Source organism: Elephantulus edwardii, unplaced genomic scaffold (genome assembly GCF_000299155.1).
Source record: "Elephantulus edwardii isolate Elephantulus edwardi_28Jun2011 unplaced genomic scaffold, EleEdw1.0 scaffold00005, whole genome shotgun sequence".
NCBI classification, from domain to species: Eukaryota; Metazoa; Chordata; class Mammalia; order Macroscelidea; family Macroscelididae; genus Elephantulus; species Elephantulus edwardii.
In genome coordinates, this window is record NW_006399755.1 from 21,049,572 (window position 1) to 21,063,217 (window position 13,646).

A 13,646-nucleotide genomic window follows, 5' to 3' on the forward strand; every position below is an offset into this window, starting at 1 on the left:
GTTGTTGGTGCATATATTTGAATGATAGTAGTATTCACTGGACTTCCTTGTATGTGTATGGGTATTATCCTGTTGCTCACCACATTGTATTTCAGGATAGATCTAGAAATGACTTTTTTAATTATGAAACCAACCCCATTTTTTCTCACCTTTTCATCCCCAGCATAGTAAATCATATGATCATCTGATTCAAAATGTCCCACCCTGCTAGAACACTATTGAGCTATTAGAAAAAAAGTACCTCAAAATAAATAAAAATTAAAATATATCATATCAAAACCTCTGGGATACAGCTATGAGATACCTCACGGTACAGCTCATAGCAATATGCAAACACATAAAAAAGGAGAAAGCAAAATGAATTATGTAACATAACATCTCCATCAAAAAGTAAAAGAACAACAATTTAAATGCACAGCCTCTAAAAGAAATAAAATTATAAGGAGAAGAGATGAAATAAAAACCAGAAAAACAACCGAAACCACCAACAAGACTAGAAACTCATTCTTCAAATGGGTCCAATAAATAGACAAACCATTGGCAAACTTAACAAAAGAAAGAGAAGACACAAATAACTTGAATAAGAAATAAAAGAAGTGCCATCACAACAGAACCAGAGGAAATGAAATCAATAATATCAGAATATTATGAAAAGCTATACTCTGGTAAATTTGAAAATCTAGAGGAAATAGAGAAATTCCTAGAAAATTACACCCTTCTGAGTTTGACATATACAGTTGTAGAATATTTAAACATATCCATAATTAAAGAAGATATTGAGCAGGTCATAAAAAAGACTTCTCTCCAAGAAAAGTCCTGGTCCAAATGGCTTCACAGCTGAATTAAACGAAATATTCAGAGAAGTCACCATTATTATTTGTCAGAGGCCTGGCTAACTTGCAAGGCAACACTAGCACTACATTTGTAAAACCAGGAGAACTGATTCCATCTTGGCTAGAACCATCTCCAACGGAAACCTAAATGAGATAATGTGATTACCCCTGCAGGTGTGTTTTTCGGAAACCTATATAAGCCTTTTTAGAGATAATAAAAGGAAAGGGATTTGTGATCAACGAGAAGGCTCTCTGTGTCTTCATTTAATCCTTGTCCCTTCTCTCGGCAGAACTGTTTCTATATATCGGGGCAGGACCTCGATAATTATTAATACATCTTGATTGCATTTTTGATCGATCTCTGACTGCAAAAGTTGGTAGAAACCTTCTATTTCCTCTTCTTTGGCTCTGGTTGTTGATGCAGATATCTGAATAATAGTAGTATTCACTGGACTTCCTTGTATATGTATGGATGTTATCCTGTCACTTACAATATTGTATTTCAAGACACATCTAGAAATGACTTATTTATCTATAAAAGCAACTCCATTTTCCCTCACATTTTCATCTCCAGCATAGTAGATCATATGATCATCTGACTGAAAATGCTCCATGCCAGTTCATATCATCTTGCCAATATCTAGTATGTCAATATTTATGCTGTCCATTTCTTCATTAAAAATATCTAATTTTCCTACATTCATGGTTCTCACATCAAGAAAACAAAGATTCTCACCACTGCGCCAATTGGCAGCATCATGATATATGGTGAAGAGATTGAGGTTGTTAACAGCATTAGTTTGCTTGGCTCCACAATCAATGCTCTTGGCACCAGCAGCTAGGAAATTAAAAGGAATATTGTGATGGGGAAAATATGCTGTTAGAGACCTCTCCAAAATACTGAAGAGCAACAATGCCAGTTTGGAGACTAGGTGCATCTGATATAGCCATGGTCTTTGCAACTACTTGGTATGTGTCAGAGAGCTGGACAATGACTAGGGATGATAGGAGAATTGACATCTTTGAGTTGTGGTGTTGGAGAAGAGTATTGAATATACCATAGACTACTAAAAAAACAGGTTTGAACTAGGCTGCTCCTAGGAGGCAAGAATTCTGAATCTTTGTCTGACATACTTTGGACATTTTGCAAGGAGGGACCAGTCCTTGGAGAGGAATGTCATGCTTAGAAGGGTGGAGAGACATCACAGGGGAGGAAGACCCTTGATGAGATGGATTGATTCAGTGACTAGGGTAATAGGGGTAGATGTGTCAGAGACAGATTGGCACAGGATAGAGCAAGGATTTTATGGCTGTTGTTCATAGGGTCACTATGAGTCTCAAGCAAATCAATGGCACATAACTACAACAAACAACAATTTAGAGAAGAATTATTACCAATTCTATTTAGATTATTTAAAAAATTAGAAAAGGAAGGAACACTCCTAGAGTCATTCTATGAAGCAAGCATAATCCTAATTCCAAAACCAGGCAAAGACATTACCAAAAAAGAAAACTACAGACCAATATGCCTCAAAAAATATAGATTCAAGAATCCTTAACAAAGTCCTGCCCAACAGAATTCAAAAGTGTAAAAAAAAATAATTCATTATGACCAAAGGAGATTCATATCAGTTGTGTAAGGATGGTGTAACATAAGAAAAATGATCAATGTAATGTTTACACTGTCATATTAATGATATAATAGTGAACACAGAAAACCCCAAAGACTCAACAAAATACGTGTTAGATCTAGTAGACCAATTTAGTAATTGTTAATTGTATTCCACAGAATGGGAACAGACCCATAATTGACTCTCTGTCAGGTTTTCAGAGGCATTTAATTGCACAAGAGGAGATGGCCCATTTTTATTCTGTGAAACAGCTGGTGGACTTGAACCACATAATTTCAGGATTCCAGTGCAGGTTCTTGACACTAGGTCACTAGAGCTCCCCAATTTAGTACATTGGCAAGACGTAAGACCAATATACAAGAATCAGTGTGATTTCTCTATAGTAACAAAGGAAACATGAATAAAGGAACTAAGAATGCGGTAGCATTTACAATAGCCAACCACAAACTGAGATACTTGGGAATAAACCTAAGTAGAAACACAAAAGTCCTTATTTCAAGAAACAATAAAAGAACTAACTAAACAGAAAAATGTTTCATTTATGGATTGGAAGACTCAGCATAGTAAATAAGACAATCATTTAAAAAACAATTCACATGTTTAATACAACCACAATACAGACACCAAACTTATTTTTCAAAGAGATGTTGTTGTTGTTGTTATGTGGTATCAAGTCACCTGTGATTCATAGTGACCCTTTATTAAGCCCTAAACCTTGCTCTATCTCTCGCCAATCTTATTGTCTCTCATGCACCTGCAAATTTATAAGTTTATTTGGAAAGGAAAGAGATCCCAAATTAGAAAACAGTTTTGAAAACCAAAAAATGAAGTTGGATGCATAATATTCACTCCTTGCTCTCAAAACCTACTATGCAGCTGTAATAATCAAGCCACCATGGTACTGGTGCAATGACAGACACATAGAACAATGGAATAAAATTGAGAAGATAGAAATTAACCCACCTACCTATGGCCAATTGGTATCTACAATCTGTGCAACAAATAATGCTGGCCAAACTGGACACCTACTTGCAGAATATCGAAGCAGGATTCATATACATCTCATGGGGAAAAAAAGCAAAAACAACTCAGGGTGAATTATAGACCGCAGGGTAAATACCCAAATCATAAAGATCATTAAGAGACAAAATGGGACTAAACCTAAAAGGCCTAGGCTATGGCTTGCAAATATAACCAGAAAGTCACTATCAGGTGAGGACAAAATTAATGAATAAGACCTTCTAAAGTTCTCTGGGTACATAAGAATCTTTTTAGTATATGCTGAAAAGAAAACCTATGGACTGGGAAAAAAAAATTTGTCAATGACGTCTCAGGCAAGTGTCTCACAATGAAAGTTTATAGGATACTACAAGGTTGCCACAAGGAAAAGACTTATAACTCAATCACAAAATGGCCAAAAGACATTGAAAGACTTTTCACAAAGGAAGATATTCAGATGGTCAACATACACATGAAGAAATGCTCAAAATCACTGACAATAAGAGAGATACAAATCAGAACCACAATGAGATACCATCTCACTCCAGTAGTTGTAACAAAGTTTAACAGAATATCAAACAATAAATGTTGGAGAGGATGTGGAGAGACTGGAACTCTCATGCACTGCTGGTGAAATTGTTTCCTCAACAGATATATGCACATCCATGTATATTGCAGCTTTGTTCACAATAGCAAAGAGATGAAGGCAACCTAGTGTCTATCATCAAATGAATGGATATAGAAGCTGTGGTTTATTCACGTATGAAATACTGCACAGCACTGAAAAACAAGGATCTCATAAAATATAATACAAAATGGGTAACCCTGGAGGACATTATGCTGAATGAAATAGAAATATCTCAGTCACAAAAGGACAAATACTGCATAATGCCACTGTTATAAAAGAGGACTGACCTGAGGATTAGGGGAAACTAAGAAAAGAGGCAATAAATAATGAACACTGAATTTAAATAGATGAGGGAGAAAACTGTCTAAGAAAATATATGATTAGGTATTATTTGCACAACATCAGTTCAGAATAAGAGGTGCATAGTAAAGTGAACTGGGGGCAAGAGGTAGGGAGGAAATTATGCAACAATGAAAGAATCATTTTTTGGTGGTTGTGGTATTTTAAAAAATTTTTTATTTATTAATTTTTTTATTTTAATGAACATTTGCAGAGATTTTTGGATTTCCATTCATTCATTGCTACACTTTTCTCCCTGCCCAACCCCCGCACTCCCCTGCACACAGTTCACTCCTCTTCTTGAAAAGTAAAAGAAAAATTCCTTCATTTGTATACAATCGCCCCCCCCCACACACACACTATGCAACCTTCATTCTGGACTCTTGTCATAACCATAATACCCAATCATATATCACTTTTAAACTGTTCTCTCCCTCATCTGTTTCAATGTAGTATACATAATTTATCCTATTTTTCTCAGTCTCATCCCAACCCTAATGTCAGTCCCATTTTACAACAGTAGCACTATGTAGTATTGTATTTTTGTGGCTGAGATATTTCACTCAGTATAATGTCCTCCAGGGTCACCCATTTTGAATAATATTGCGTGAGTTCCTTGTTTTTCAACGCAGTGTAGTATTCCATTGTGCATTGAATATAGCAGAGCTTCTCTATCCATTTGTTTGTTGATGGGCACTTAGGTTGTTTCCAACTCTTTGCTATTGTGAACAAAGCCGCAATAAACATGGGTGGCAGTTATGGTTTCTTTAGGGTATATTCCCAGTAGAAAGAATCTTTTTAAAGAGAAAAGCAAACTGGGGAAGGGTAGGGAGGAAAATGTACAACAATGAATGAATGGAAATACAAGTTTTCAATAAACTTTCATTAAAATATTAATAAAAGAAATGTTCTAAAAAGTTGGAAAAAAGTAGAAGTCCATATGATCCAATGAGTGCACTGCTTGGGTGTACAACCCATGAAACATAAAACATAGACACAAATGGAGATTTGTAGACATATACCCAAAGAAGTGTTATTCACAATAGCAAGAAACTGGGAAAAGTACAAATGTCCATCAACAAGTGAATGGATTGAGAAATTATGCTATATTCACACAAAGGCATATTTTGCAGCATTAAGGAATAACTATTTTGAAAAATACTATGTAACATGGGACAATCTCGAGATAATTATGTTAAATGAATGAACTCAGTTTCGTAACGATAAATACTACGTAAGACCATTATTGTAAAAAAATCTAAGGATAACTAGTAAGGTACATGTTTATAAAAGTCCAAAAGGGGAAGAGGAGAGGGGCAGGAAGGCCAAAGGTGGTGAGGGGTGAAAATCACTAGGATAGCAATTTGGTGAGTGGGGTGGTGGTGGAAATGGTCAAGAAATTAGGAAGGATCCAATGGGGTTCTGAAAAGATGGGGTAATAATAATCATAGATCAATAGTGATTTATTTTACAAAACATAATATACATGAGCGATCATTTGAAACACAGGATGCAAATGTATGAATGTATGGACTATAATGTTTATGCATGATACACAAGGTATATTAATTTTATAGGCAATCCGATAAAAGGAATCATATATTGTGTATTATATTATATGTAAGAATTATATCTGTTTCAAAAGACCTCTTTAAAGTGTTAAGAAGAAAAGATGTAATTTTAAGGACCAAGATGCACTTGACAATCATCTCATGTACCAGAAAAGTGAAGCAATAAAGAATGAATACCAAAAAGAATTGATGCTTTTGGAGTATACTGTCTGTGGAGAATGTTGTACCATATAGATTTCTAGAAGACTGGATATAACACTACTGGAAGGTTAGTTAGATTAGATGGTACAACATTGTCTCATAATTTGGAGATGTGATCAGGAGGGATCTAGCCCTGGGAAACAGCGTCATGAAAGACTGATGCAGTGGCTGAAACAATGTGCTCAAAGACAGGAAAGATTGTAAGGATGATCCAGGACCAGGCAGCGTTTAGTTATGTTCTGATCAGTGTGGTTATGAATTGGAACCAACCTGAAGGATCCTAACAGTGACTCAACAGATATGTCTTGGAGAAGGTGCAGCCAGAGTGCTCCATGGAGGCAAAGATGAGAAAGCTTTGTCTCACAGACTTTGGACATGCTTCTAGGAGAGGCTCCTTTTTGAAGAGGGAAGGTGGAGGAATGGCAAAATCATGTTTGGGAAGGTGGAGGGATGGTGAAATAGAGAAAGTTTCTCAACCAAGTAGATTTACACAGTGACTGCAGCAATAGGTTCAAGTACTTTGGATTATGAAGATAGCACAGAACAGGGTAGGGTTCAGATCTGCTGTTGATAGGGTCATTATGAGTCGTACTCACCTCATCAGCACCTAACAACAATGACTTACATTCTACTCATTGCCATTTTGTCAGAACCAACTCCTAGTGGACCCTCCAGAGGGCTTTCCAAAAGCTGGAGAAAAGGAGAGATTGCCCATATTTTTCCCGAGGATCTTCTGGTGGATCCAAATTATCAGAACAGCACTGCCATTGGATTAGCAGAGCAACTGCCTATAGACTCTGCCACACACATAGAATATTTATGTTATTCTAAGGATCATGGCCACACTGACACACAGTATTAGTCATGACACAATATTAGTGATGTGTTGTAGAGTCAGAACCAATTTATTGCTGACCCTCCAACTGGTTTTCAGAGGCAATAAATTACACAGGAGAAGATTGTCCATTTTCCCCTCAGAGCAGCTGGTGGATTTAAACCATGTGCTATTAGGTTGGCATCACAATTCTTTTTTTAAAAAAAAAATTTTATCTATTGGTTTGTTTACAGAGTTCATTTACATTGTGTTTCACACCGCCATTCATTCAGGCTGGCAGCACAACTCTTTATCACTAGGCTACCAGAGTTCCCTGGGGAAGAACCAGCATTGTTTATTTATTCATTTAATAATAACTCATCACTAAGATTGTGTTTCTTCCTCCTTTTTCATTGTAACCATGATTTGAACAGAATTAGGCTTTTAACTCCCTATGACCAGGCCACCAGAGCTCCCTATGACAATGGTAGATGTAGAAATTTAGCCAAGTCATCTGCCCAGGATGCTGCAGGCTAACCATTGTACTTGGCCACTTTTCTCTGTTTCATGCCTACTGCTATCTTTTACCCTCCATTTTTATTCAGAGTCATTATGTGAGCGATTGTTGTTTTGCATACTTCAAATTTTTGTTAGTGTCTGTGATCTCAGGATTAACCCACTGAAAATGTACCTGATATACATATTTTAGCAAAACTCTGCACCATCTATATAATTATTTCTTACTTTACAATGAGATTTTCAGTTTCCAAACTACAACCTCATGAAAACACAAATGCTCAATGGAGCAACCAGTACAGAAATAATGAAGATAATATTACTGAATAATTTGTTGAATGGGAATTGTGCATTGAGTGAAACAGAAAAAGATATTATTTTAACACACACATACACACACACACACACATTAGAAACTGTGCTATCGTTGAAAAGAACTTGTTACACTGGTCTGCACTTAGAAAAAGAAAAAGCATAAAACACATCTTGATGAAGAGAAAATGATTCTATATTGGGCAAGTTGAGTTTTTTTTTCTTCCTTTCTTTTTTTTTAATGGCCTCTAACAGCCTCGACAATTTTTAGAAATCTGGGAACAATATACCCACTTAAAGAGAAAAAAAGAATGTACCTTTGGTTATAGTTGATAGGACTCTGGGATTTCTTCAGGTCATTGTCCACAACAGTTCTACTTGACTGTGGTTCATTTGAAGTTGCAACTTTTAAAAACCAAAGGAGATTTTCATAATTTACCTGAAAATGAAAATAAGACAGAACATCCTCAATTAACATATGTGCAAGGGAAAGGCATCAACCAAAGTAAAACAAATTTGGCGCAGTTTCCTCACTGAGAGTTTTAAAGGCACTATAAAATATAGCATGATCATTAGTCATCCATCACTTGTTTGTCGGTCTGCAGCGTTCATGTTGCTGTGATGCTGGAAGATGCATTTAAAGATTTATTTAAAACACAGCAGGGCTACTTGTAATAGATTGATTCCAGCAGTTTCCAGACTAAGAAAAATGAAGAAGCAGAGCTGGTCATCCACTTCTGGAAGAACAGGTCCTTGGAAACCCTATGGAAAGCAGTAGAACATTCATAGAGTGCTGGAAAATGAGGCTCGCAGGTTGAAAGCACTCAAAATATGACTGGGGAAGAGCTACCTCCTCAAAGTACAAAGATTTCAACTCAACTCAATTGAAATCATTGCTGTTGAGTTGGAACCAACTCATAGCCAACCCTCTAGTGAGACTTCAGAGGGTGGATATGGCACTGAGCTTTCCCAACTTTCTGTTGCAGAGATGGATTCATATTAAGGCATCACCTTTGAATTTGAGCTTTCAAACCTGATGGTAATGTGTGTATGTGTGTGTGTGTGTGTGTGTGTGTGTGTGTGTGTGTGTGTGAGAGAGAGAGAGAGAGAGAGAGAGCCAACATAAAGTGACTATATAAATGGACCTTGTTTGATGAAATACACAGGGATCAAATTGATTATACAATGGAATTCTATGCAACACTGAAAAAACAAGGGATTAATAAAATATTATACAAAATCAGTGACCCTGGAAGGCATTATGCTGAATAAAATATCTCAGTAACAAAAGGATAAATACTGCATAATGCCACTGTTATAAAACAGGACTAACATGGGAGTTGGGGAAAAAGTAAGGAAAAAGGGGATAGATAATGTACACTGCATTGAAAGAGATGAGGGAAAGAACTGCTTAAAAGAAATATATGATTAGGTATTATTTACATGGCAATAGTCCAGAATAAGAGCTGCATAGTAAAGTGGACTGGGGGAGGAAGGAAATTGTGCAATAATAATTTTTTTTTCAAAGAGAAAGTGAACTAGGGGGTTGTGTAGGGAGGAAAATGTGCAACAATGAACGGACGGAAATACAGGTTCTTTATAAACTTTTGTTAAAATTAAAATTAAAAATATTAGAAGTTTTTCAACATCTACTTAACAAAAGAATAAATACTTTCTTTTCACACAAAAAATAAAAAAGTTTATTACATCTGTGGAAAGACAAAGGAGAAGCTGAAAATCAACCATCAAAACAAGGCCAGGGTCTGACTGTAGAACAAACCATCAATTACTCATAGATTCAAAGTCAGATAGAAGCTGAACACAACCAAAACAAGTCCACAGGAATCAAAGCACAATCTTGAATTTATTCCAACTGAATTTAAAAACCTTCACAGGACTATATATAGAGTGTCTAACATAAGCCATGGTCTTTCCAATACCTTCATATACACGTGGATTTTGGAAATTAACAACGAAAATAAAGAAGACTTGATGCCTTTGAATTGTGATGTTAGCAAAAACACTGAATAGACCATGGAATGTCCAAAGAATAAACAAAGCTGTCTTGGAGGTAGAGCAAAAATGATGGTCCTGAGTGGCAGGGACAGTAAGACTTCATCTCACCTATTTTGGGTATGTTGTCAGGCCTTGGGAAAAGATACTATGTTTGGAAAAGTAGAGGGTCATTGAAAGAAATAGCTGAATTGATAGTTACTAGAACTAGTTAGAGACCATGAGAATGGTGCAGGATAGGACAAGGTCTTGTTCTGTTATTCATAGAATCACTATAGTCGTAGATGACTTGATAGCACCTAACAATATAATTTGTTCTGTTTAATAAATGCGCGTATGATTCCTCCCTCTGGACATATGGTAGGTTTATCCTTCCTTCTGGCCATTTGAGTTCTAAGCAGCAATGGTGTGCGTTCCACTTCTAGGTTGATGTGAGAATCCTTAGAATTCCCTTCTTGCCCTGTGCCAATCAATATGACTAAAAACATTCTAGAATGGCAACCTTATCAGCCTGGTCCCTGGGTCTAAGATAAGAGTACTGCTAAAAATGTACACAGCTGATTCATGATAGAAATGTAATGTAAACTTCAAACCTGTACATAGAGCAAGAAACAGTTTTCTTAGCAGAATAAAGTAACACTGGTTTCAAACAAGGATAGGTATATGTCTGAATTTTATCCTTTCTCTATGTCTATCCAAGATTTATTCTGAGCAAATAATTCGAGAAAAGGTGCTTTATGAAAAAGACTATTGTGTCAGAATTGGAGGAAGGGTTATAAATAACTTGCATGATGCAAATGATTAAATCTTGTTTACAAAAAGTAAGCAAGAAGAGGATGGAAAGTACTTAATGCAGAGATCAAAGACTATATCTTTCAATACTGGTTATATCTCAACATCAAAAGAACAAAATCTTCACCTCTGAACCAATAGGTAAACTAACGATAGATGGAGAAAAGATTGCTGTTGTCAATGATTTAATTTTACTTGGATCCACAATCAACACCCATGGTAGCAGCAGTCAAGAAATTAAAGGCTTGTTCCACTGGGGTAATTTGCTTTAAGTACCTCTTTAAAGTGTTAATGAGCATGTATGGCAGTTCAAGCACTAACGTGTATCTGATGCCATGTAATTTTCAGTTGCTTCTTATATATCTGAAAGTTGGACAACAAATGAGGAAGATGAAAGAATCATCGATGCCTTTCAATTGTAATATTGGAGAAGACTATTGAAAATGTCATGTACTGTAAAAAAAGGTAAACAAAATCAGTGTAGGGGTGTGTGAAGGAAATGGGAAAGATTCGATGTGAAAAACAATGTATGCGAACTTTGTAAATAAAGCAAGGAGAAAAAAAAGAGCAAACACAGTGGTCCTGGAGGGAGTGATAACAGAATGCTCCTTAGAGGCAAGGATGGTGAAATATCATCTCACAGTCTTTAGGTATGTCATTAAGAAAGCCCTTTGGGGGGAGGGCAACAAACAAAGAAAAAAACAAGCAAACAAACAAACAAACCAAAAACCAAAAAAACAACACAACAAAAGAGCATACTGAGAAAGGTGAAGGGTCAGAGGAAGAGAAGATTTTAGCAAGACGGATTGACAAAATTACTGTAACACTGGTCTTGAGCATGTAGATATGGTAAGGATGGTGTAGGACAAGATAAGGTATTATTCTGTTCATATCTGATGGCCTAGTGGCAAGAATCTGTGCTGCTATCCTGAAGGCACAAGGGTTGAGGCCACCAGCTGCTCTGTGGGAGAAGGATGAGCAATCCCCTCTCATGTGATTATTTGCCTCTGAAAACCTGCCAGAAGGTTAGCAATGGGTCAGTTCTGACTCTATGGTATACAACAAAAACAACAGTGTTGATATGAATCTTAGCCAACTTCAGAACAGCTGACAACAAATAAGAACAATATAAACAACAAATTTTTTGTTTTACTTTAGTAAGATGCTAGGTTGTTATTGCAGCAAAAAAAAAGTCTTCCTAAACAAGTCCACAAGAACCAATATATGACCTTGAGTCTATCCCACATGAATTTAAAAAAAGAAAAGGAAAAAAAAACCCCATAAAACACTGTCAAGGGGGAAAAAAACCCAAACAATACAAAACACTGTATAAGAACAGTTTTGACGCCTTGAACATTAATGAATGAAGACCACATGAGCTGTGGGATGATATTGAGAATAACATCTATGAAGAATGCAAAAGTTATTACAAAGACAGAGGAGGAAGAAAAGACTGAGATGGATGTCAGAAGAGACTGAATTGCACTAGAGTGCAGAGAAGCCAAAGCGAAGGGAATAAAGCAGAAATTTAAGATGAATAGAAGATTTCAAAGGGCAGTTTGAGAAGACAAAGGAAAGTATTATAAAGAAATGTGCACAGGAGACAGAAAGTCAAAAGGGCTGAACTTATTTGGCATTTCTTAAACTGAAGAAACTGAAGAACAAAATCAAGTCTTGAGTTGAAATATTAAGCATAATATGGGAAGAATATGAAACTGTCTAAAAAGCATTAAAAGACAATGAATGAATGGAATCCCAAAATCTCTGTAGATGTTCATTGAAATAAAAAATAAACAACAAACAACCTAAATTTAAAAAAAAGTCATGTCATTGTTATTAAGTCTCTATTCTTGTTTATAGTATGATATTAATAAAGATTTTTGGCTTTAAAAAAAAAAGACAATGGCATACACAAAGCCACTGTACCAAAAGAGTTGATTGACACAGAAGAATTTAATGAAACAACGTATGATCAAGAAACATATCGTGATGAAGGAGGAAGTTGGGGCTACTCTGAAAGACTTGGCGAAAACAAGGACCCAGGAATTGAGGGAAGGTTGTTGTTAGTTTTAGATGCTGTCGAGTACAACCCATAGCGACTCTATGAACAATAGATCTGAAACCAGTATTATCCTGTGTTATTCTCACACCTTCTGGCACACTAGAGCCCATTGTAGCAGTCACCATGCCAATCTACCTGGTTGATGGTCTTCTTCTCCTTCACTGATCGTTCTCCCTTCACAGCATCATGCTCTTTTCCAAGAAACAGCTCCTCCTAGCAACATGCTCAAGATATGTAAGGAAAAATCTCACAAAGATGACATCTTTGCCTCCAAAGAGTACTCTGGCTATACCCCTTCCAGGACATATTTGTTTGTTCTCCTGGCAGTAAATAGGATGTTCAGCATTCTTCTCCAACACCACAGCTCAAAGTATTGGTATTGATGGAATACCAATTGACATATTTCAACAAACAGATGCTTCTCTGGAAGTGCTCAACAGTTTATGCTAAGAAATCTGGAGGATAACCACCTAACCAACTGACTCCATATATATTTCTACTCCAGAAAAGGTGACTTGATAGTGTGTGGAAATACCAATTGACATATTTCAGCTAATGTATGCTTCCCTGGATGTGCTCACCAAGTTGTGCCAAGAAATCTGGAGAACAACCACTTGGCCACCTGACTGGAAGAGATCTATATATGTTCCCATCCCAAAGGGTGACCCAAAAAAGTGTGGAAACTGTAGAATGATATCATTGATTTCATAAGCAAGCAAGATTCTACTGAAGATTATCCAAAAACAACTGGAACAGCACATCAGCAGAGAACTGGCAGAAGTCCAGGCTGGGTTTAGAAGGGGTTGTGGTTCTAGGGATATCGTAGCTAACATTAGATGGATCTTAGCTGAAAGTAGGGGATACCAGAGGAATGTCTATCTGTGTGTCATTGACTATGCAAAGGTGTTTGACTGTGTGGATCATAACAAACTGTG

The 13,646-nt window shown here is 36.5% G+C and overlaps 1 protein-coding gene across 1 annotated transcript in view; it reads right to left on the minus strand.

Annotated features, from left to right (window-relative positions):
- LOC102856906 (chromosome unknown open reading frame, human C1orf87) overlaps window positions 1-13,646 on the minus strand; it is a 150,512-nt gene that overhangs the window by 78,505 nt on the left and 58,361 nt on the right. The window contains exon 6 of the mRNA XM_006879745.1: window positions 8,162-8,283. Within this exon, the coding sequence (XP_006879807.1) occupies window positions 8,162-8,283 (122 nt within the window). The remainder of the gene's footprint in view (window positions 1-8,161; window positions 8,284-13,646) is intronic.